Source organism: Mobula hypostoma, chromosome 22 (assembly GCF_963921235.1).
Source record: "Mobula hypostoma chromosome 22, sMobHyp1.1, whole genome shotgun sequence".
Classification (NCBI taxonomy): Eukaryota; Metazoa; Chordata; class Chondrichthyes; order Myliobatiformes; family Myliobatidae; genus Mobula; species Mobula hypostoma.
This window is the reverse complement of record NC_086118.1, coordinates 14,177,657-14,202,792: the sequence shown is the minus strand read 5'-3', so window position 1 is coordinate 14,202,792 and position 25,136 is coordinate 14,177,657. Positions and strand designations below refer to the sequence as shown.

General features: G+C 42.6%; 1 protein-coding gene across 6 annotated transcripts in view; it reads right to left on the bottom strand.

Annotated features, from left to right (window-relative positions):
• The window catches only part of LOC134336484 (glucagon-like peptide 2 receptor), a 194,688-nt gene that overhangs the window by 11,782 nt on the left and 157,770 nt on the right, over positions 1 to 25,136 (bottom strand). For all 6 annotated transcript variants that reach the window (XM_063030751.1, XM_063030752.1, XM_063030750.1 and 3 more), the window contains 2 exons: positions 20,651 to 20,739; positions 9,034 to 9,172 (listed from right to left, as the gene is read on the bottom strand). In XM_063030751.1, coding sequence (XP_062886821.1) covers positions 9,034 to 9,172; positions 20,651 to 20,739 — 228 coding nt within the window. The remainder of the gene's footprint in view (positions 1 to 9,033; positions 9,173 to 20,650; positions 20,740 to 25,136) is intronic.

Below are 25,136 nucleotides of genomic sequence, written 5' to 3'. Positions count from 1 at the left end.
TTTTTAAACTTCCTACATTTTTTGCACTTATACATGTGTGTGTGTGTGTGTGTGTGTGTGTGCGTGCGTGCGTGCGTGCGTGTGTGTGTGTGTGTGTGTGTGTGTGTGTAGTGTGTGTGTATTTATATGCACATCATAATTCAGTTTTCTTTTTCTCTTGCTATTAATTATGTATTGCATTGTATTGCTCTTGCAAATTTAACAAAATTCACAACATATGCCAGTGATATTAATCCTGATTCTGATTCTGACATTAAATAATTGAAAGGAGGCATTGTGAAGGAAATTGACTATGAATCGCAAATGTTTTTTAATCAAAGAAAATGCATAAACAATAACATTGTTTGGTTTGCTGCACCACAGCATTGCTCCGAATGGACAAGAATTGCAATAAACTTAGATATTCAACCATGTTCCAAGACTAAATTATTAAGAAATTAGTTCTGCCAAGAAACAATGCATTATTGCAGGTTTTAATCTATCTTTTCTCTATTGCATTTAAATCCATAGTAATTAATGGATTATTCCAAAACTTGGCTTTTCTTACATTGATGTGGTAAATACAATGCTTTTTCTTAATACAATCCGCATGTGATTGGCCTGGAATCAGAATTGGGTTTAATATCACCAGCATATGTCGCAAAATTTGTTAACTTTGCAGCAGGAGTACATTGCAACATGTGATAGAAAAAAAACCTGTGAATTACAGTTTTCCATATTTTTTTCTCTCAGCTTTAATGGGTGGTGTGTATGTGCAATTTTCCCTCAAGCTTGGGTCCTCTACCAGATGCCTGGGAGCTTGAGGGCTTGACACACTATCCTTGCTGTTCCTAGTAGTTGCGCTCTTCTGGACTGAGATCTCAGATGTCGTTCCCAGGATTTGTTGGTTGCATGCTCCAAGTTCAGGTGTCACAGCTCCAAGTGCTCCTATCACTACCAGGATTACTCTGGTTTTAACCTACCACATCTTTTCTATCTGTTCATTCAAGCCTTGGTATTTCTCTAGCTTTTCATATTCTTTCTTCCTGATGTTAATGTCATTTGGGATTACCACATCTCTTAAGGTTTTTTTCTTCTGTTCCTTGTCCAGTATTACTGTGTTTGATTGATTGGTCAGTACCTGCCTATCAGTCTGTAATTTGGAAGTCCCACAGGATCTTAGCTCTGTCATTCTCCACTACATTCTAAGATGTTTCCCATTTGGACTTCTGGAATGGTGTTGGATAGACTGATGAGACTGAAGGCTGATAAATCCCCAGGGCCTGATGGTCTGCACCCCAGGGTACTTAAGGAGGTGGCTCTAGAAATTGTGGACGCATTGGTAATCATTTTCCAATGTTCTATAGATTCAGGATCAGTTCCTGAGGACTGGAGGGTAGCTAATGTTATCCCACTTTTTAAGAAAGGAGGGAGAGAGAAAACAGGGAATTATAGATCAGTTAGCCTGACATCAGTGATGATGCTGGAGTCAATAATAAAGGATGAAATAGCGGCACATTTGGATAGCAGTAACAGGATCGGTCCGAGTCAGCATGGATTTACGAAGGGGAAGTCATGCTTGACGAATCTTCTGGAATTTTTTGACGATGTAACTATGAAAATGGACAAGGAAGAGCCAGTGGATGTAGTGTATCTGCGCTTTCAGAAAGCCTTTGATAAGGTCCCACATAAGAGATTAGTGGGCAAAATTAGAGCACATGGTATTGGGGGTAGGGTACTGACATGGACAGAAAATTGGTTGGCAGACAGAAAACAAAGAGTAGGTCCCTTTCAGCATGGCAGTTGGTGATTAGTGGGGTACCGCAAGGCTCGGTGCTGGGATCGCAGCTGTTTACAATATACATTAATGATTTAGATGAAGGGATTAAAAGTAACATTAGCAAATTTGCAGATGACACAAAGCTGGGTGGCAGTGTGAAATGTGTGTAGGATGTTGTGATAATGCAGGATGACTTGGATGGGTTGGGTGAGTGGGCAGATGCATGGCAGATGCAGTTTAATGTGGATAAATGTGAGGTTATCCACTTTGGTGGCAAGAACAGGAAGGCTGATTACTATTTGAATAGTGTCAAGTTAGGAAAAGGGGAAGTACAACGAGATGTAGGTGTCCTTGTTCATCAGTCACTGAAAGTAAGCATGCAGGTACAGCAGGCAGTGAAGAAAGCTAATGGCATGTTGGCCTTCATAACAAGGGGGGTTGAGTATAGGAGCAAAGAGGTCCTTCTGCAGTTGTACAGGGCCCTGGTGAGACCACACCTGGAGTATTGTGTACAGTTTTGGTCTCCAAATTTGAGGAAGGACATTCTTGCTATTGAGGGAGTGCAGCTTAGGTTCATGAGGTTAATTCCTGGGATGGCGGGACTGTCATATGTTGAAAGATTGGAGCAACTGGGCTTGCATACACTGGAATTTAGAAGGATGAGAGGGGATCTGATTGAAACATATAAGATTATTAAGGGATTGGACACGCCAGAGACAGGAAACATATTCCCGATGTTGGGGGAGTCCAGAACCAGAGGCCACAATTTGAGAATAAGGGGTAGGCCATTTAAAACAGAGTTGAGGAAATACTATTTCACCCAGAGAGTTGTGGATTTGTGGAATGCTCTGCCTCAGAAGGCAGTGGAGGCTAATTCTCTGGATGCTTTCAAGAAAGAGTTAGATAGAGCTCTTAATGATGGCAGAGTCAAGGGATATGGGGAGAAGGCAGGAACGGGGTACTGATTGTGGATGGTCAGCCATGACCACAGTGAATGGCGGTGCTGGCTCAAAGGGCCGAATGGCCTACTCCTGCACCTATTGTCTATTGTCTTTTGACTTACAACTGTCCAATCCATACTCAGCACAGATGTTCCTGTACACAATTTCTGCAACTTGGCTGTGCCGTTCAGTGCATGCTGTCATTACCTGCATCTTGCACCCTGCTACTATGTGCTGGATGGTTTTCGTGGATTCCTTGCACAGTTTGCATCTTGGGTCTTGTCCGGCATGATAGACCTCTGCTTCTATTGCTCTTGTGCTCAATACCTGTTCTTGTGCAGCCATTGGGACCTGAACCCAGGGTTCAGGTCCTGGTGGTGGTGGCTGCTGAGGTTCATGGGCTGGACCCCTTGTGCCACTACATCTCGGCACTAAAAGCTCCGGGTGAGAGTGACAAGAACAAGAAGAGTCATGCTGGGTTGGTCGTTGCCTGGATTGACAAGGTTCATGTCAATAGTTGGGAATCTGGCGAGAAATTGGCTACCAGAACCAAATGATGGATGCCGCATTTTTGAGTCACCGCTCTTTAAGGAAGTTGCCAGGTGTGGGCACAACGAGAAGGTCCCCATCCTATCCAGCATTTGCCTGTTCCTAGTCCATCTCAAGGTGTTGATAATGTAATGGCACGAGAGCGTACGATCAAACTTTCTCCTGGTGTTCAAATCTTTAGAATGAAAGCCCTTATAATTTTTGTACACGGTGCAACTGTTCAATGGCTCCTGATCTTCAGCAGAGGTTCAAGTCAATGTTTTTCTCAGTGGCACGAAATCTTTCATGATTTTGTAGCTGTTCTGATTTTGCCTCAGTTCAATCCTATCACTGTGTTGGAGTTGTTTCAGTTGGGAGCACAACTGGTACAAGCTTTCTGATACAAGCCAGGCTCCTTGGTGACAATACAGGCTGTTCTGGAAATGGTTGCTTTTGGGAGCACATAATTTGTCTCTAAAATTCATTCGATTGAAGGATGAACTTCGAGAGCACCGAATTTAGACTGAGCCTTATTCTCTTTGATTAAGTGCCAGAAATAGGATCCAAATGTTTTTGAGATGAGCATTCAATCTGGCTCAAGCTCTATCATTGAAACAGATGATCTGCCTTTTTTCTTTTATTGTTATTTGTGAGAATGTGCTGTTTTGCTGACTGCTGGTTTCCTGTGAAATTAGCTATGCGACAGGTATAATCAAATATTCTTCTAGTGATGTCAAAATTTCTGAATAAATATAAATTCTTACAATTCTGTATGGCAAACAATGAATGCATCTTGTGGTCTACCCTTGTCCACCAAAGGAGGGCAGAGCTGGCTGATAAATATCACCTTGTACCTCGAGATGCTGAAATCACGGGGCTGACTGTCAAAAGTTTGAAATGGAACCTTACAGTTGGAACAAGTCATCTGTAACTACAATCTTTCACACGAAGTACTTCAGATGTTTTGAAATGTGAAGTGAGATGGACAAGTGAAAAGTTAGACCATCACTGTCCACAGAGATGGGAGTGTCCATAGTTTATGTGTGACTTATTAAAGCTCTCATCAGCTTCTAAAATCTGATATAAGGAACTCAATTTACCAAAATTGAAGTTTAAGACAAGCAACGGGATACCAGGCTTTTGAATGAGGTGTTTTAATTTAATGACAAATTTGTTTTATCGACCATTTTTAGAAAATTGAGTCTCTCTAAGTCCCTGTTTCTCCTCAGCTTACAGACAATCGGTGACCAAACCTGTGACAAAGTACTCAACAGTCAATTTGAAATGCTAATTCAGGAGTTCCATGTCACAAAACAAATTACAGCTTCAGAGACTTAACTCAGATCCAATTTTTTGTAACATCATTTTCACCTTGTTCAATGACATTAACACCTCCAAGCAACACAAAGATCCCAATCTCAGGAACTAATGTTAAATAAAAACTTAACTGGGCCAGCTATCTAAACACTATGGCTACAGGAATAGTCAAAGGCTGGGTATCCTGAGTGGGAGATTGACCTCCTCACACCCTTAATCCTTTACACCACCCATAAGGCACAAACCAGAAACATGATCAGAATCAGAATCAGGTTTAATATCACCGGCATATGTCATGAAATTTGTTAACTTTATGGCAGCCGTTTAATGAAATACATGAAGGGTTAGTAAATTTGCTGATGACACAAAGGTTGGAGGTGTTGTGGATAGTGTGGAGGGCTGTCAGAGGTTACAGCAGGACATTGATGCAAAATTGGGCTGAGAAATGGCAGATGGAGTTCAACCCAGATAAGTGTGAAGTGGTTCATTTTGGTAGGTCAAATATGAAGGCAGAATGTCGCATTAATGGTAAGACTCTTGGCAGTGTGGAGAATCAGAGGGATCTTGGGGTCCGAGTCCATAGGGCACTCAAAGCTGCAGCACAGGTCAAAGCTGTGGTTAAGAAAGCATACGGTGCATTAGCCTTCATCAATTGTGGGATTGAGTTTAGGAGCTGAGAGGTAATGTTGCAGCTATATAGGCCCCTGGTCAGACCCCACTTGGAGTATTGTGCTCAGTTCTGTTCACCTCACTATAGAAAGGATGTGGAAATCATAAAAAAGGTGCAGAGGAGATTTACAAGGATGTTGCCTGGATAGGGGAGCATGCCTTATGAGAATAGATTGAGTAAACTCAGCCTTTTTTCCTTGGGGCGATGGAGGATGAGAGGTGACCTGATAGAGGTGTGTAAGATGAAGAAATGCATTGATCGTGTGAATAGTCAGAGGCTTTTCCCAGGGCTGAAATGGCTAGCACGAGAGCACAGTTTTAAGGTGCTTGGAAGTAGGTACAGAGGAGATGTCAGGCGCAAGTTTTTAATGCAGAGAGTGGTGAGTGAGTGGAATGGGCTGCCAGCGACGGTGGTGGAGGCGGAAACGATTGGGTCTTTTAAGAGACTCCTGGACAGGTACATGGAGCTTAGATAAATAGAGGGTTATGGGTAACCCTAGGTAATTTCTAAGGTAAGGACATGTTCGGCACAGCTTTGTGAGCAGAAGGGCCTGTATTGTGCTGTAGGGTTTCTATGTTTCGATGTTTCTATGTTATGTTTCTATAAATAAATAGAGAGAAAAAAACTGAAGTGTATATCTATCTATTAAATAGTTGTTAAAATAAGTAGTACAAAAAAACAAATAAATAAAAAAATGGTGAGGTAGTGTTCATGGGTTCATTGTCCATTTAGAAATCGGATGGCAGAGGGGATGAAGCTGTTCCTGAATCACTGAGTGTGTGCCTTTAGGCTTTTGTACTTCCTTCCTGATGGTAACAATGAGAAGAGGATATATCCTGGGTGGTGGGGTTCCTTAATAATGGACGCTGCCATCCTGAGGCTCCACTCCTTGAAGATGTCTTGGATACTATGATGGCTGGTACCTATGATGGAACTGACTAACTTTACAGGGCTTTGCAATTTACTTTGATCTTGTGCAGTCGCTCCCCCCCATACCAGACAGTGATGCAGCCCGTCAGAATGCTCTCCAAGGCATATTTGTGAAGGTTTTCGAGTGTTTTAGTGGACAAATCAAGTCTGCTCAAACTCCTGATGAAATATAGCAGCTGCCTTGCCTTCTTTACAGCTGCATCAATTTGTTGTGTCCAGGTTGGGTCCTCAGAGAGATTGACAGCCAGGAACTTGAAATTGCTCACTCTCTCCACTTCTAATCCCTCTGAGGTTTGTTTGTGTTCACTCATATTACCCTTTCTGAAGACTACAATCAGCTCTTTGGCCTTGCTGACATTGAGTGGAAGGTTGTTGCTGCCACATCACTCAGCTACTGGTATATCTTGCTCCTGTATGCCCTCTCACCACCATCTGAAATTCTGCCGACAATGATTCAGCAGCAGATTCAGAGATGGCATGAAATACTCTGCATTTGAGTGCAGCTGTAGTAACACTTTGACACCCCGCAGGCAGGACAAAGCTTGCTTGACTGATACCCAATCAACCAATATTCACACCTTCCTCCAGTGATGCAGCTTATTCTAGTCTGCAACTACCACAAAATGCATAACGGGTATTGATCTAGGCTACTCCATCTAAATCACCCAAACTTACAACCTCTACCGGTAAGAAGGACAAGGACAGCATGGGACCACCGCCAGCTACAAGTTCCGCTTGAAGACACATAGGCTTGGAAATTAATCACTGATCTTTCAAAAGCAATGGCTCTGAATCTTAGACTTCACCACCCAATGGCACCACAAGGACTACAGTGTTTCAAGAAGGAGGCTCATCATGATCTGGTGAAGTAAACACAAAATTCTCCGCAGATGCTGGGGTCAAAGCAACACGCACAACATGCTGGAGGAACTCAGCAAGTCGGGCAGCATCCGTGGGAATGATCAGTCAACGTTTCGGGCCGAGACCCTTCATCAGGACTGAAGAAGGAGGGGGCAAGGGCCCTATGAAGAAGGTGGGGGGAGGGTGGGAAGGAGAAGGCTGGTAGGTTCCAGGTGAAAAACCAGTAAGGGGAAAAGTCTGGTGAAGCATTATTTGGTTGAACAATAAATGGTGGTCTTGTCAGAGACACATGGATTACAAAAACAATTAACAGAATATATAAAGTATTGATAAGTTGGCTGGTGGTGTAGTGGTATCTGCGTCGGACTTTGAGGTGAGTGGTCCTGGGTTCGAATCCGGCCAGCTCCTTGCATGCTTCCATCCGTGCTGGGTTGAGTGTCGACCTAGCAACTCAGCCTTGCTAAATGACAAAATGCTAAAAGAACCACAAGGATGTCACCTGATGTGCCACAAGATGTGGAGAGGAACAAAAAAATAAAGCATTGCTGGGTTTACCTTTAAAGGTGCAAGGCACGTAGCTACCTGAGGTTGTTATTGCAGTTCAAACGTACAGGACAAATAAGGTTTATGAGGTAAAATAGAAGGGTTCATACACTCTTTTAGAATCACAGTTATGCAGCATAGATGTGGCTCTCCAGCCCAAAACATCCATGCTGAGCATCAATACTAATCCCTTTTATCAACACTTGATCTGTATCCTACTATGCTTTAGTGATTCAAGTGCTCATCCAGATACTTCTTAAATGCTGTGACTGCATCTGCCCCCACTACGTTTTCAGACAGAATGCTGCAGATTGCATCCACCTTCTGATTGTTTTCTTCCCCTTAGATCTCTTCTAACCCTTCTCATGACAGATCTTCCTGATAAATAATTCCACAGCATGAACATATCACCAGTTTATTCAGGCTGTGTAGGTTGCTGTTGTTCCAAAGAGATGGCTGGAGATTTTTTAGTGTTCGTTTTCGATATCTGGACATAGAAAACACTTAGACGGCAGTTGAGAATGACTTGTTTCATCACCAATGGATAAATGTAGCAGATTTTGTGGATTTTAACAAATAGTAAACTGAGTTTGTGCTCATTATTTCCCTATTTTTGATCATAATTGTATTCACTTTCTGAACTCCTCACAGTTGCACTTAGAGTTTAGTTACCAGTGGAACAGCACATTTACAACACTATACCTTCACTCTTTTCTCCACCTGGCTAGGATTCTAAAAAATGCCATCCAGAGACTCAAACAAGCTTCAGATGGAATTTCCTCTCTTACCTCAACACCAGATACCTGGGCAATGACAGCAAGTGCAGGGAAACCCCATCTTGACACTTTCAGCCTCTTACCATGTTTTCTTAGAAATATAATATTGTTAGTGCTGGGTCAAAATACTGCAATCCCCATTAACTTCTGTTCCAGGTGGGTTTTCATTATGCAGGCCTTGGTGTTCAAGAAGAAGGTTTCACTTGTAAGTTCTAGGGCAACAAGAGGTGGGCAAAGAACATTTTGTTTGTGGATCCCTAGGCCCTGGAATTAATGTAATAATGAACTCAACTACAGATGGCACAGCTAACATAGCCACTGTCTCAAAGCTCCAGTGTCACGGGTTCAACCCTGCCCTCCAGCACTGTCTGTGTGGAGACTGCACATAATCCCTGTGACTGCACTGTGTTCTAGTTCTCCTATATCTCAAATTTGGTGGGCAAATGACTTGTAGAATAGGTGGGGATGGTAGGTGAATATTGGGGGAACTAGTGGGGGTGTAAATATGCTTGGTGTGGATTGAGTGGGCAAAAGGACCTGTTTCTGTGCTGTATCTCTCTATAACTATGATTCATCCAGCTCAGAAATTATTGTTCAAAGTAAGAATTTATGAGAGGAAATAACCAGCTCTTCGCATCTCTTAAAATAGCAGATAAAGAATGCAAACTTAAAAGTCCAGGCTCTTATTGAAAAGTATTTTTCTTGTACCTGGAATGAGCTGATAGCTAATTGAAGAAAGAGTCTGATGTGCAGCAGTAAGCCATGAGCATGTTCGTCTAGCAGGAAGGTGAAGACAAATTCGTGGATCCCAAGCAATGGTATCAAAACCAAAGTTGATCGTGTCAACCTAAAACATTGAAGACACATAGAGGTTATCTTTGGGTTTAGATCTGATTTCAGCATGGGCAGCACATTCAGTTAGATTATCTGATAACCATTACAACAGTTATGAAAGTATATCACTTGCATTATTGTCCAGCCCCATTTCTAGACCTGAGATACGGGTATCGCACTCTGGCACATTTAATGGAGTTACTGTCTCACAACTCCAGTGAGCTCGGCTCAATCCTGACCTCTAAAACTGTCTGTGTGCAAGAGAGAGAATGGTGTGTGTGTGCGTGTGTGTGTGTGTGTGCGTGTTTGTGTGCGTGTGTGTGTGTGTGTGTGTGTGTGTGTGTTTGTGTGTGTGTGTGTGTGTGTGTTTGTGTGTGTGTGTGTGTGTGTGTGTGTTGTGTGTGTGTGTGTGTGTGTGTGTGTGTGTGTGTGTGTGTGTGTGTTTGTGTGTGTGTGTGGCGGGGGGGTTACTTACTGAAACAGCAGGGATTGTAGATGGAGTCATTGGAAGGGAGACGGGCTTTTGTGATTCACTGAGCTACTCTCACACAACTCTCAGACAACTCTATAAATCGTGGCCTTGGGCAAAGCAGTTGCTGTACTCAATTATGATGCTCTCAATCTATTCTGTATTGTTATTGTTTTATCTTTTTCTAACATAATGCGCTGTCTGATCTGTACAAAGAGTAAGCAAGGCAAGCTTTCTATTGCATCTTGGTGCAATGACAATAATAAACCAATCTGAATTCCACTCTTAATTCAGCTCAACATTCCTTCCTGTCTTACCATATACTTCATACGTCTTTCCACAATATGACTTTGCAAAATGCATTTTGTCATACTTAGCAGGTCGGACAGCATCCGTGGAAACAATCAGTCATTGTTTTGGGCTGGAACCCTTCGTCAGGCCTGAAGAGGGAAGGGGCAGAGGCCCTATGAAGAAGGTGGGGAGAGGGTGGGAAGGAGAAGGCTGGTAGGTTCCAGGTGAAAAGCCAGTAAGGGGAAAGATAAAGTGGTGGGGGAGGGGAAGCAGGGAGGGGATAGGTAGGAAAGGTGAAGAAGGAATAGGGGAAAACACAATGGGTAGTAGAAGGAGGCGGAACCATGAGGGAAGTGATAGGTAGCTGGGGGAGGGGGCAGAGTGAAACTGGGATAGGGGAAGGGAGGGGGGGGAATTACCAGAAGTTGGAGAATTCAATGTTCATACCAAGGGGCTGGAGACTACCTAGACGGTATATGAGGTTTTGTTCCTCCAACCCGAGTTTAGCCTCATCATGGCAGTAGAGGAGGCCATGTATGGACATATCCGAATGGGAATGTGAAACAGAGTTGAAGTGGGTGGCAACCGGGAGATCCTGTCTGTTGTGGCGGATGGAGCGGAGGTGCTCGACGAAGCGGTCCCCCAATCTGCGTCGGGTTTCACCGATGTAGAGGAGGCCGCACTGGGAGCACCGGATGCAATAGATGACCCCAACAGACTCACAAGTGAAGTGTTGCCTCACCTAGAAGGGCTATTTGGGGCCCTGAATGGTGGCAAGAGAGGAGGTGTAGGGACAGGTGTAGCACTTACGCTTACAGGGGTAAGTGCCGGGTGGGAGATCTGTGAGGAGGGACGTGTGGACCAGGGAGTTGTGGAGGGAATGATCCCTGTGGAAAGTGGAGAGGGGTAGAGAGGGAAAGATGTGCTTAGTGGTGGGGTCCTGTTGAACGTGGCAGAAGTTGCGGAGGATAATGTGCTGGATCTGGAGGCTGGTGGGGTGGTAGGTGAGGACAAGAGGAAGTCTGTCCCTGTTGTGGTGGCGGGAGGATTGGGTGAGGGCCAAAGTGTGGGAAATGGAGGAGATCCTCCTTCCACCACTCCCTGGTCCACATGTACCTCCCCACGGATCTCCCACCCGGCACTTATCCTTGTAAGCGTAAGTGCTACACCTGTCCCTACACCTCCTCTCTTGCCACCATTCAGGGCCTCAAACAGTCCTTCCAGGTGAGGCAACACTTCACTCGTGAGTCTGTTGGGGTCACCTATTGCATCCGGTGCTCCCGGTGCGACCTCCTCTACATTTGAAACCCGACACAGAATGGGCGACCGCTTCGTCGAGCACCTCTGCTCCATCCGCCAGAACAGACAGGATCTCCCGGTTGCCTCCCACTTCAACTCGCTTCCCATTCCCATTTGGATATGTCCATTCATGGCCTCCTCTACTGCCATGATGAGGCTAAACTCAGGTTGGAGGAGCAACACCTCATATACCGTCTAGGTAGTCTCCAGCCCCTTGGTATGAACATTGAATTCTCCAACTTCTGGTAATTCCCTCCCTCTCCCTTCCCCTATCCATGTTTCTCTCTGCCCCATCCCCCAGCTGCCTACTACCTCCCTCATGGTTCCGCCTCCTTCTACTACCCACTTGCTTTCCCCTATTCCTTCTTCACCTTTCCTGCCTATCCCCTCCCTGCTTCCCCTCCCCCACCCCTTTATCTCTCCCCTTACTGGTTTTTTACCTGGAACCTACCAGCCTTCTCCTTCCCAACCTCCCCCCACCTTCTTCATAGGGCCTCTGCCCCTTCCCTCTTCAGTCCTGACGAAGGGTTCCAGCCCGAAACGTCGACTGTTCTTTTCCATGGATGCTGCCCAACCTGCTGAGTTCCTCCAGCGTGTTGTGAGTGTTGCTTTGACCCCAGCATCTGCAGAGTATTTTGTGTTTATGTCACACCTGTCAGGATTAAATTCCTCATGCCAATTCTCAGCCCAACTTTCCATATAATCTATAACGTGCTCTAGTCATAGACAACATTCCTTACTTTCCACAAGAAGTTTTGTGTCATCTGCAAGCTTACTAATTTATACCTTGGAAGTATTAACATCCAAGTTGTTTATATCACAAATATCAAGGGTCCCAGCACCAGTCCCTGTGGTACACCACAGGCCACAGACTTCCAATTAAAAAGGCTTCCTTCCACCATTACCCTCTGCCTACTATCAGTAAGCTAATTTTGGATCCCATTAGAAAACTCACCTTGGATCCCATGTGCCTTAGCCTCTTGAACCAGCCTACCATGCGGCACCTTGACAAACACCTTGCTAAAGAAAAAGACAACATCTACCTCCTTGGTTTCATCAATCTGCTTAGTTAATCCTTCTGAAATCTCAATCAAATTAGCGACTCAGGATGTACCCTGTCCAAAGCCATGCCAACTCTCTGATCAGACCCTCATTTTCTAAATGTTTATAAATTCTATCCCTGAGAATGTTTGACAATAATTTCCCTACTACTGATGTAAAGTTCATTGGTCTATAGCTATCAAGCTTATTCAAGCTGATCTTCTAAAATAAAGTAACAACTTCCGTCTTTCAGCATCTCACTTATGCAAAAATCATTGTCAGGGCCCTAGGTATCTCTTCCCCTGCCTTGAATAGCAACTTGGGATAGATATTACCCAACATGAGGGGTTTATCAACCTTATACATCCCATGACATCTAACACCTCCTCCTCCTCCTCTAGGTTATCAATGTACTCTACCCTGAACTCACTATCTTTCATGTCCTTTTCTTTGGAGCATATAGAGAGGTATTCATTTCGAAGCTCACTCTCATCACCTGAATCCACACATAGAACATCCCTTTGGGAAAACTTAAGGACATCCCTTGAAGCCATGACAGGGGTTGTGGCTAGGATAAGGCGTGGAGTCAGAGGAAGAGAGGGAAGATTAGGTTCTAGGGTTATTGAGGGGAGGGGAGGAGAGATAATGGAAGCAGAGTGGGAACGGAAGAATGGTTTGGGAGTGGGTATTGGGACTGTGTGGGATTTAGAATCAGGAGGATGAAGGGCAAGGTAGACTCAGTATGGAGGGAGGGCAAAGTGATTAAGCTTCAGCTGGAGTAGTGTGTGCAGTTCTGATCACCATACTATAGGAAAGATGTGATTGTGTTGGAGAGAGTGCAGATGAGATTCAGCAGAATATTGCCTGAGTTGGAGAGCTTTAGTTATGAGGTGAGATCGCACAGGCTGAATTGTGTTCCCTGGAATGAACGAGACTGTGGGGTAACATGACAGAGGTATATAAAATGATGAGAGCAGTAGATTGGAAAGATAGCCATTTGTCCCCATGGCAGGGATATCATAAACAAGACAGCATAGTTTTAAGGCAGGAGGAAAAAGTTCTAAGATGTTTCCTGTAGAGAAAGGTTGATGTCTGAAATGTGCTATCAGTGGAGATGGTGGACTAACTGTGTTTAAGAGGAACAAATGCTACGTTTAAAATATATTTAGCTAGATACTTAGATAGGCAAGACATAGAAGGATAATGTCCTAATGTGGACAAATGTGACTGGAGTAAATGGATTAATAGGTCAGCGTGGTTATGGTGGATGAAAGAGCCTTTTTCTGTTTTGGACAAGTCTATGAGTCTGCTGTTTGCCTAGATTTTTCTCTTCCCTACTTGTCACGAGATGAGTGGTTTGCTCAAGGTAGTGTATACTCAATGGGGAAAATGACTTCTTCTACCTTGTAAGGAAGAATGGAAATTCAAGTACAAAACAAAGCTGTAATGCAAAGTAATGTGGCAGAAACTAAATCTTCCTTGTAGCTCACAATTTATATTATTTACAAGCATTAATTATTCAAAATGCTGTTTATGTGTATGAATGATGTATGTATGATTCTCTTTATGCTGATAATGAATGGCAAAGCTTGAAAACATTTCTCTCTCTTTTCCTTTGTCTTGAGCTGGTTGATACATTGTAGGGGCATACCTACATAATGCTGTAATTCTATATTCATGTAAATGGCTATTCTTCATATAAGAATTGGATTCTGAAGTAGGGTGTCAGGGAGAATATTATAATTCTTTGTTTTATGTATATTTCCCAAAAGTGATCAGCCTTGGAAGTCTAGCTTTTGAATCCAGCTATGTTCAACAGTAACTGAGCAGAGCTGACATTAAGGCCATACAAGGTTAAAATAGATGGGAAAAAATATCTTTTGGAACCTTAGTTTATAATGTAATCCTGCCTTTGATATTTCCCAGTATCTGGCATCAAATTCATCAAAACAGCTCCATACTCTCTGTCCAATCTATTCCCATATGGAGGAAATTTTACTAAGAATGAATAAATCATACCAGTATATACAGACCAGGACAATTAGTATATGAAGCAGAGAAATTGTTTATTTCATTCTAAATGTTTTGTCACATGGTATTTTAGGATCGGGTAGTTTAACAGTCTGAAGTATGTTCGACATGGTATTTGAGATAACTTAGGTCCAGTTTAAAAGTGTTCCACTCAATGCTTTAACCATTTCAGAACAGATTAACGAATCCCAGGCATTATTACCATTGTGCATGGGACCACTGATTCATTGAAAGCAGATTAAGGATGAATACTCCAGCAATAAGGAAAGCCTGATAAGTAGGGCAGAAAAACATGGTAGAGGGAATTTAATGCAATCCGAACATAGAAAATATCACATTGAACAGGACAGCACAGAAAAAGGCCCTCCAGCCACATTGTTGTGCTAAATCAAATAAATTAGTAATCAAATAGCTAACAAGTAATCTTTTCTGCCTATACAATGTCCATATCCCTCCATTTTCCTTATACTTATTTGTCAATCTAAATGTCTCACATCTCCTTTGAAATTACTCCCCCTCTCCTTAAAAGCATGCCCTCAGGTATTAGACGTTTCAACCCAGGGAAAAGTGCTGTCTATCTATTCTAACTAAGCCTCTCATAAACCTCTATCAGATCTCCCCTTTGCTTCCACCACTCCAGAGAAAACAACCTAAGTTTGTCCAACCTGTCATTATAGCACATGTCCTATAATCCAGGCAGCATTCTGGTAAACCTCTTCTGCTTCCTCTCCAAAGCCTTGGCATCCTTTCTATAATGGGGCAATCAGAAATGTATGCAATACTCCAGATGTGGAGTTTTGTAAATCTGCAACATAACTTCCTGACTTTTGACCTCAAAACCTTGACTATTAAATGCAAGCATACTATATGCCTTCACCCTATCAAACAGTGTAACACTTACAGGGAGTTATGTACTTGGACTAGGACTTTGGCCTTGCCCTTAACAATGTAATTCCTCTTTACATTTCACCTACCAAGGTGCAACACTTCACATATAAACCCCATCTGCCGTTGCTCCATCCGTATCCACATAGTTTGTTGTTGTTCTGCCGTTAAGTCAAGTCCGACTCTTCGTGGCCTCATGGACCATAGGGTCCATAGGGTTTTCATGGCAAGATACGGAAGTAGATACAGTTTGAACTCAGGACCAGCTGCCTTGAAGTCCAGTGCTGATGCCACTACACCACCAGCTGGCCCTATCTGCATAAAGCCATACTCTTTCCTCTCTGGTGTCACCAGGTAGAAGGTACAAGAGCCTCAGGACGCACACCACCAGTTTCCAGAACAGTTACTATCACTGAGCCATCAGGGTCTTGAACAAGAGAGATAAATGCACTCACTTGCCCATCCATTGAGATGTTCCCACTTTAAGGATTCTATATCTTGTTACCTCATGTTCCCGTTATTTATTACTATTTATTTCTATTTGCATTTGAACAGTTTATTGTCTCTGGTTGATCCTGTTAAAGTAACTATTCTATAGATTCGCTGAGCATGCCACCAGGAAAATGAATCCCAGGACTCTATACAGTGACATATTGATGATAACATTTACTTTGAACTTTCAGCTGATCTACAATATATCCCATTGAGTAATGCAGCAATGCCTCTGTATGGAGTAATGCATTTAGAAAGCTGCAAAATGGGAAGAGTAAATTCAATAAATGTGGGGCGTTGGTGATGTTGAAGAGCAAAGGAATTTGGAGCACCTGTGCACCATTCAGTGTGCAGAATAAGCCATTAAGTTGGTTAAAAAGGCACCTAGAATGCATTCTTTTACTAGTGAATGCATAGAATGTGAGAGCTGGGAATAAGAGGTGCAACGGTACATAATGATAACAACAACAGGAACTCGAGTACTGCAAACAGTCCTAGTCACAGTAGTATGGAAGGGTTGAGGAGGTTTACAAGGATGTTGTCAGGACTGAAACTTGTTATGAGAGAAGACTGGATTAACCATGGTTCTCTATTTCAGAACAACAGACAAAGGAAGGTTATACTCCTCAGCAAAGCACTTGAGGAACTCTACTCTGTTGTTGGCTCTAGCTTTTATATCACCAATGTCCCACACTGTTAAGGGAAAGATCATAGTCCAAGTCCACATCCATAACTCCCTGAAAGTGCTGCACACCGGAGGGAGGCAAAGGCTTGTGTGGTGGTGGGAAGCGCAGGGGAGCTGACAAAAATCAATGGAGCTGAAATTATTTACTACAAGTATTAGACTAGTGGAGTCAGAGGTGTGTCTAGACCCAACTGTATGAGTAGGAAGTAGAGCTGTTAATCTGTTCCGTACCTTATAATATTTAATATTAATGTACTTTAGTTTGTAATTTATGTGTGATTCATCTGTAGATGTTATCCTTACCTTCATAAATTACCATATGTTATGTGTGTTATGTGTACTACAGCACTTTACACCCTGGTTCTGAGAAACAATGCTTTGTTTTGAAATACGTTACATGGTTATACCGGGGGGGGGGGGGGTGATTGATAAGTTCATGGCTTAAGGTAGAAGGAGATGAGTTATACAGTTCTCATTGCACGTGCAGTTCAACTCTTTGAGTGAAAATGCAGAAAGATTGAAGTTAATAACCAATCTCCTTCTACTTTAGGCCACAAACTTATCAATCACCCCTGCTGTGGACCACTTCTGGAGGTCCAAGACGCCAACTTCTACAAAGGAGGGATCCGTATGCTCCATGACCGCTGGACTAAGTGTGTAAATGTAGGAAAAATAAATGTGCTAGGTTTTCTAAAATTGACTCCTTCTACCTTAGGCCACGAACTTATCAATCACCCCTCGTATATGTTACATACATGTATGAGACTATAAACTCGACTTGACTCAACTTGATGTAGAAAACCTCACTACTTTAAACTCAGCGTGGGTACCTGGAGACCTGTGATCTCAGGCCTAGACTATACGCTTGGTGCTGGGATGAAGAAGGTTTCTCCATTTCAACTAGCACATGTAAAATTGATTGAATGGCTCTGTAATAGATTGCTCACTGGTAACACTCGTTCATCCAGGCTCTGTGTTCAAGCTCAGTGCCAAAAGCTTGAACACTTAATCTGTTTAGTCAGCACTTGAGGAATTTTACACTGTTGGTGGCTCTAGTTTTAAAACTGCATGCGTGAATATAATAGAATCTCCAGCAATTATTTTGATGGAAAGCAGGAGAGTTTACTTGGTCTCCTAGGAACCATTTATCTCAACCTGAAACAGTTGAAGCTGAATGTTCCTTCATTTTATTTGTGTTGGTGGAGTTTGCTGTGCCGAGACAGACTATCTGTGTCTTTTTCATGCTGCTCCTTCGACACTACTCCTTGGCTTTGAAGATCTCTGGGACATCGTGAGTTGTCAAAGTCATTAAATGGAAGAAAGTTCTTTATTCTTCTTTATGAGGTGAATTTATGTTCCAATCATCATATTTTGGGGCAAACAAGAGGAATTCTGCAGATGCTGGAAATTCAAGCAACACACATCAAATTTGCTGGTGAACGCAGCAGGCCAGGCAGCATCTCTAGGAAGAGGTGCAGTCGACGTTTCAGGCCGAGACCCTTCGTCAGGACTAACTGAAGGAAGAGTTAGTAAGAGATTTGAAAGTGGGAGGGGGAGGGGGAGATCCAAAATGATAGGAGAAGACAGGAGGGAGAAGGATAGAGCCAAGAGCTGGACAGGTGATTGGCAAAGGGGATATGAGAGGATCATGAGACAGGAGGCCCAGGGAGAAGGAAAAGGGGGAGGGGGGAAAAACCCAGAGGATGGACAAGGGGTATAGTCAGAGGGACAGAGGGAGAAAAAGGAGAGTGAGAGAAAGAATGTGTGTCTGAAAATAAATAACAGATGGGGTACGAGGGGGAGGTGGGGCCTAGCGGAAGTTAGAGAAGTCAATGTTCATGCCATCAGGTTGGAGGCTACCCAGACAGAATATAAGGTGTTGTTCCTCCAACCTGAGTGTGGCTTCATCTTTACAGTAGAGGAGGCCGTGGATAGACATGTCAGAATGGGAAGGGGATGTGGAATTAAAATGTGTGTTGCTTGATCGTATTTTGGGGGCCGCTGTGCCAGAATGTCACTCTGCCCTGTTGGTTGAGACATTTACTCTGGTCGTTGGGCTTATAAAAGATTCGTTCAATGCTCTATTAGCTTGCTGATGTGAATGAAATTGAATAAACATTTGTTACCAAAGATACAAACTGCTGGAAGATCCAGCAGGTCAAGCAGCATATACGGAGGTGAAGAAACTGTTAACATTTTGGCTTGAGACCTGTATCAGGAATGAGAGTGTAGAGGGGAGGATAGCTAGTAAAAAGAATACTTTGAGAAGGCTGTTTGATGGTTAAGAAACAACAAGGCCCCTGGAGCAGACAGAATCTCTGCTTTAATTACTTAAAGATGACAGGACAGTATTTCTGATACACATTCACAAACTCAGCGCCCTCATTGAAGAAATGGAAATTATACACGAGGGTATCAGACATACCAAGTAAAACTGAAAAGCGTGCAGATGCCAGAAACCTGAAATAAGTTGGAGACAAATGCTGGAAACATTCAGAAGGTCAGACAGTATCTATGGAGAGTTAATGTTTTAGATCAAAGACCTTTCATCAGATCTGGGAAAGAGAGAAGCCAAGTTCATCTTAATTGGCAGAGTGGCGAACGAGGATGCTGTCTGTGTAGATAAAACCAACATAAAGCATAGAGCACAGAACATTGCAGCAAAGGAACAATTCTTCAGCCCAACACGTCTACACTGACCATGGAGCCAATCTGAAGTAACCCCTTCTGCCTACACTTGGTTTATATTCCTCTATTCCCTACCTGTTGACGTGTCTGTCTAAAGTGCCTCTTAATCATTGCCTTTGTATCTGCTTCTACCATGTTCACTGTCAGTGTGTTTCAGGGAGCTAGCACTCTGTGTGAAATAAACTCGCTTTATAAATCTCCTTTCGACTTTTGAACTCTCCCTTTAAACTTATATCCTCTAATATATGACATTTCCATCCTGGGAGAATAACCCATGAACTGTCCTTTCTATGTCTCTTATAATTTTATATAGTTCTGTTAGGTTAACCCTCGACCTCTGACACTCCAAAGAATACAATTCAAGTTTGTCCAAACTTCCCTGCAAGCCAAATTGCTCCAAACCAGCAAACAAATGTGCAAGATACTTCTGCACCCTCTCCACGTCCTTCATATTGTGTGGCAGACTGGACACAACACTTCAGATGTACAGAACATAAGTGAAGGGGAGTAAAAGTTATGAAATGCAGGGCTGTAGGACATATCCAGCAGATTAGACTGTGCTAATAGAAAAAGAAATATTCAACTAATATCACAGATGGAATGCTTACAGTTGAAATGGTTATTTCAGCTATAAACAGAGAAAGTGAATTAAAAGGATTTGCAAAATTTGATGTAGAGTCAGGAAGGCTGCAACATCCAGACAGAAGATGAGGTGCTGATGCTCATGGTTTTGTTGAGCCTACTTTTGACAATACAGAAGGTCACAGACAGATAGGTGTAAGTGGGAGAGGGATGGAGAATTTAAAGTGAAAGCTCTGTGAACTGAAAGCACGTGTTCCATCTTGTGGTCACCCATCTGAGTTTGGTTTCTCCTACACAGAGGAAACCACACTCTGAAGCAGATTCAAAAAGGTGCAATCAAATCATTGTTTAACTTGGAAGGAATGTTTGGGTCCCTGGATAGTGGAAAGAAAAAAGGTAAAAGGAGAGGATATCTGTAAGTGGGCCACCTCCTGGTTCTGCATAGAAAAGTACTGAGAGGGAGCTGGTCGGTGGGGATGGGAGAACAACTTGGTAGCTGTGAAGGAAATGCTTTGAAATGCTGAAAGGGGAGCAGAGGAGAAGATGTATATGATGATGGAGTCTTGTTGAAGCTGGTGGAAATTGTGAAGGATGACCTGTGTAGAGTAAAGGACAAGGACCAGCACTCTATCGCAATTGACAGACCACTTGATTACATCTCATCCAACTGGGAAGCAGAGAAAATCATCACTGAGGATTCTTGTATTCATTGTTACCCCGTGAATCCTTCTGCATTATGTACCTGTTGATTTACAGTGAAGTCAGAATGGACTCTTCCTACCCATAGTTTACTTGATTATTTATACTTATATACATGCCTTACTGATGAGTACTCAACCAAGAAGGCAGTTGGTTCCTGGGGAACTACAAACCAATGAGTATCCACATGAAGAAAGGTAAGTATCTGATAAACAAACCAACAAAATCGCTTTAAGGCTTAATGAGTTGTATCTGTGATGTCAGAATCTCAGATATTTATTATAAATTCAGCATAGCATGTAAAGTCATGTGGTAAATAAATCCAGTACCTGTATTTGTAGTCATTAAATCGTCTCTGTTGAGCTTTAAGTTTGGAAAGCAACGTTTTCAAGATCATTATGAATACATAGAAATTCATCTGCCAGAAAGAATAGCAGAGAAAGAAAATCAAAATACAATAATTGCATGTACTTACAATTGAAACATAGTATGAGGAAATGAACCTACTACTGTGAATTACTGCAGTGCCCTGACCTTTTGCTGATGTAGTTTGAGGGATGGGTGTTTATCAAGAGGCAGATTAAGTTTTCCCCTCCTTTTAAGAGAATTGGAATATTTAATGTTCTCATGAAGGGTTGTCAGCCAGATGTAGCATCTAACTTGAAAGAAGGCATGCAGCAGGAACTTTAGACTTGGAAGGCTAGGGTTGAGGCTCAAGGCCACAGAGTTTGCGCATGAGAAGGGATGCATCCTCTTAAGTCAACATTACACAATGTAAATAGTGCAAATATGTTGTGTTTTTATTGCCTTTATCACTTCAATAGCCCCCAATTATACTACTGACCTCCCAGCTATCACTGGGTGTCGACTTGAGATAATCCAAGTTCAGTTGGAGATCAGAATCAGAATCAGGTTTGATATCACAGCCATGTGTCATGAAAATGGTTTTACAACAGCAGTATAATACAATACATAATAAAAAAACTATACATTATAATAAGAAATATATGTAAAATTAAATTAAATGAGTAGTGCAAAAAGAGAGAAACGAAGAAAATAAGTAGCAAGGTGCTGTCCCATGGGTTCATTGCCCATTCAGAAATCTGATGGGGGAGGGGAAGAAGCTGTTCTTAAAACACTGAGTATTTTGAGGCATAGATTTTGAAGATGTTCTTGATGCAGGGAAGCTCGTGTCTGTGATGGAGCTGGCTGAATTTGTATCTTTCTATAGCTTTTTCCCGATCTTGCGTAGTGGCCCCTCAGTACCAGACGGTGATGCAACCAGTTAGAATGCTGTCCATGGTACATCTGTAAAAATTTGCGAGGGTCTTTGGTGACACACCAAGTCTCCACAGATTCCTAATGAAATATAGCTGCTGTTGTGCCTTCTTTGTAATGGCATCAATATGTTTGCCCCAGGATAGATCCACAGAGATGTTGACACCCAGGAATTTGAAACCGATCACTCTTTCCACTGATGATTCTTCGATAAGGACTGCTGTGTGTTCCCTCAACTTTTCCCTCCCAAAGTCCACTATCGATCTCTTGGCCTTACTGACAATGAGTGCAAGGTTGCTGCTGCAACACCACTTAACCAGCTGATCTTTTTCACTCCTATATGCCTCCTTGTTACAATCTGAAATTCTGCGATCGGGAAATTCATAGGTGGAGTTTGAACTGTGCCTATCCACACAGTCATGGGTATAGCTGGAGCAGAACACTGGGCTGAACACACATCATTGAGGTGCGCCAGCGTTGATTGTCGGCAAGGAGGAAATGTCATTTCCGATCCATACTGGTGGTGATCTCCCAGTGGGGAAGTCAAGGATCCAGTTGCAGACAGAGGTACAGAGGCCCAGGTTCTGGCCTTTTGTTGATTAAAAAAAGGGTATGATGGTGAATGCTGAGTGGTAATCAATAAACAGCAGGCTGACCTAAGTATTGCTATTCTCCTGGCTGATCTTAAGCTGAATGGAGAGCCAATGAGGTTACATCTGTTCTAGACCTATTGTGGTGATAGGCAAATTGCAGTAGGTTCAGGTCCTTGTTAAGGCAAGAGTTGATTCTGGCCATGACCAACCTCTCAAACCACTTTATCACAGTAGAAGTGAGTGCAACTGGGCAATAGTCATTAAGAAAGTTCACCCTGCTTTTCTCTGGGCACTGGTATGATTGTCGCCCTTTTGAAGCACGTGGGAACCTCCAATTGCAGCAGTGAGAGAGTGAAGGTGTCCTTGAACACTCCCACCAGTGGGGTGGTGGAGGTTTTTAATGCCCTACCAGGTACACCACCAGGGCCTGATGCCTTGCGAGAGCCATCCTTTTGAAATATGTTCTGATGTTGGCCTCTGAGATGGAGATCACAGGGTCACTAGCAGCTGCAGGGATTCGTACAAATGTAGTTTTATTCCCTCTTTCAAAATGTGCATAAAAGGCATTGAGCTCATCTGGAAGCGAAACATCACAATCATTGACGGTGTTAGGTTTCAGCTTGTCAGACGTAATGGCTTGCAAACTAGCTTGAGATGACGTGCATCCGATTCTGTCTCTAAATATTCTTCTTTCCTTCTCCATTCAGCTCTCTGAGCCTTAAGCATTCCAATTCTCTCCTACCATAATCCCTTTACCTTTTTCTCTCCTTTTAGTCACCTGGCTGATATTACCCTTTGACCAACCTTTGAGTACTTTAGTATCTGATTCAGGTAAATTTTGTTTTGTATGATTCCAAGAAGGACTTCTAGATGTTTTCCAAAATCAGAGGCACGCAATTAAGAGAAGACAGTTTGACATTTATAACCTCTTGATCCAGAGTTTGTCCAATCAATAATTTCTGTTACTATGGAGACATAGCTTGCATGGTAGTGGAAGGGAGAAATTTTTTGGTAGTCTGTGTGAAATGTATGCATGGCTATCAGCTCTCTGAATATTTGGATCTACTAACTTTAGTGGAAACTCACAAATGAGGTGAACATTACCAATCTGAGCCACCGGTTCTACCAGCTGCCTGACAAACAAACAGGAATTTCTCCTTGCAGATGCCTCACAATGTGTGCATTAGATGTTTTGTCTTAGACACAGAGGAGTAGCAAGTGATTCCATTAACTTATCAACAGGTGATTATTAGGGATTATCCTGGAGTTATGAAATTAGTTCATAGCAGGTGTTAATTAAGATAGAAACCAGCCTTCAGAAAATAAAAGCTGTTCACAATTCAACATCAACTGATACTTTAAGGCTTTTGAAGATGTGGCAGTAAAATAGGCAGAAGAAGACAATAGTTGATTATGAATTGGTAAACTGGTTTATTATTGTCCCATGCACTGAAGTACAATGAAAAGTTTGCTTTGCACACTATCCGTACAGATGATTTCATCGCATAAGTACATTGAGAGAGCTCAAGGAAAAATCAATAACTGAATGCAGAATGAGGAGCTACAGTTACAGAGAAAGTGAGGTGCTGGCCGACGATGAGGTGCAGGGGCCATGACGAGATGGATTGTGAGGTCAAGGGACCATCTTGATGTACAAGAGATCTGTTCAATATCCTTATAACAGTGGGATAGAAGCTGTCATTGAATCTGGTACTATCAAACTTTTGTATCATCTAACTGATGGGGTGGGGGAGAGAATATCAGGAGCAGGAAGTATCTTTGATTATGTTGGCTGCTTTACTGATACAGCGGGAAATCTAGACAAAGTCATGTCATGTTAATTGCACTCATTGAAACCTTCATCAGAGAAGTCATTAAGTGGCTATCCCTTGTACTTACACATTGTTAAAAGTGTATCCATGGCACTTCAAGAACAGTTTAGCACATGTACGTTCTGTCAGAATATTCTGGCTGGTTGAATTTTGAGTGAGCCATTCCTCAACACTGTATCAAAAGAAGTGTTTTTTTGGATGTCAGGAGTTGTTTTTCAGAAGCTCTTGGATCGGCCACTAGTCATAGAGTCACAGAGCACTACTGCACAGAATCAGGCCCTTCAGATCATCTAGTCCATGCCAGCTGTTATTCTGCCTCATCCCTTTGACCTGTCCCTGGCCCATAGCCCTCCCATCCATGTACTTATCCAAACTTTGCTTAAATGTTGAAATCAAACTCGCAGCCAGCTCTTCCACTATGAGTTCAATCCACCCTCTCACTACCATCTGAGTGAAGAAGTTCCCTTTCAGGTTCCATTTAAGCATTTCACCTTTCACCCTTAACCTATGACATTTAGTTCTAGTCTTATTTAACCTCTGTGGGAAAAGCCTGCTTGCATTAATGCTATCTATACCACTCGTAATTTTGTAACCCTCTACCAAACATGTCTCATTCTCTTACACTCCAGAGAATAAAGTCCTGGCCTATTCAACCTTTCTGTTTAACTCAAGTCCTCAAGTCCTGGTAATATCCTTGTAAGTTTTCTCTGTACTCTTTCAATCTTATTGATATCTTTCCTGTCGGTAGGTGACCCCAGAACTGCACACAATACTCTAAATTAGGCCTCACCAATGTCTTATACAACTTTAACATAACATGCCAGTTCTTGTACTCAATATTTTGATTTAGGAAGGCCAATATGCCAAAAGCTCTCTTTATGACCCTATCTATCTGCAATGTCATTTTCAAGGAATTATGAACCTGTATTCCCTGATACCATCATTCTACTGTGCTCCTCAGTGCCTTACCATTCACTGTATAAGTCCTACCCTGGTTTGTCCTTCCAAGTGCAACACCTAACAATTTTCTGCATTAAATTCCATCTGCCATCTTCATCCCATTTTTCCAGCTGGTCTAGATCACACTGCATCCTCAGATAGCTTTGTTTGTT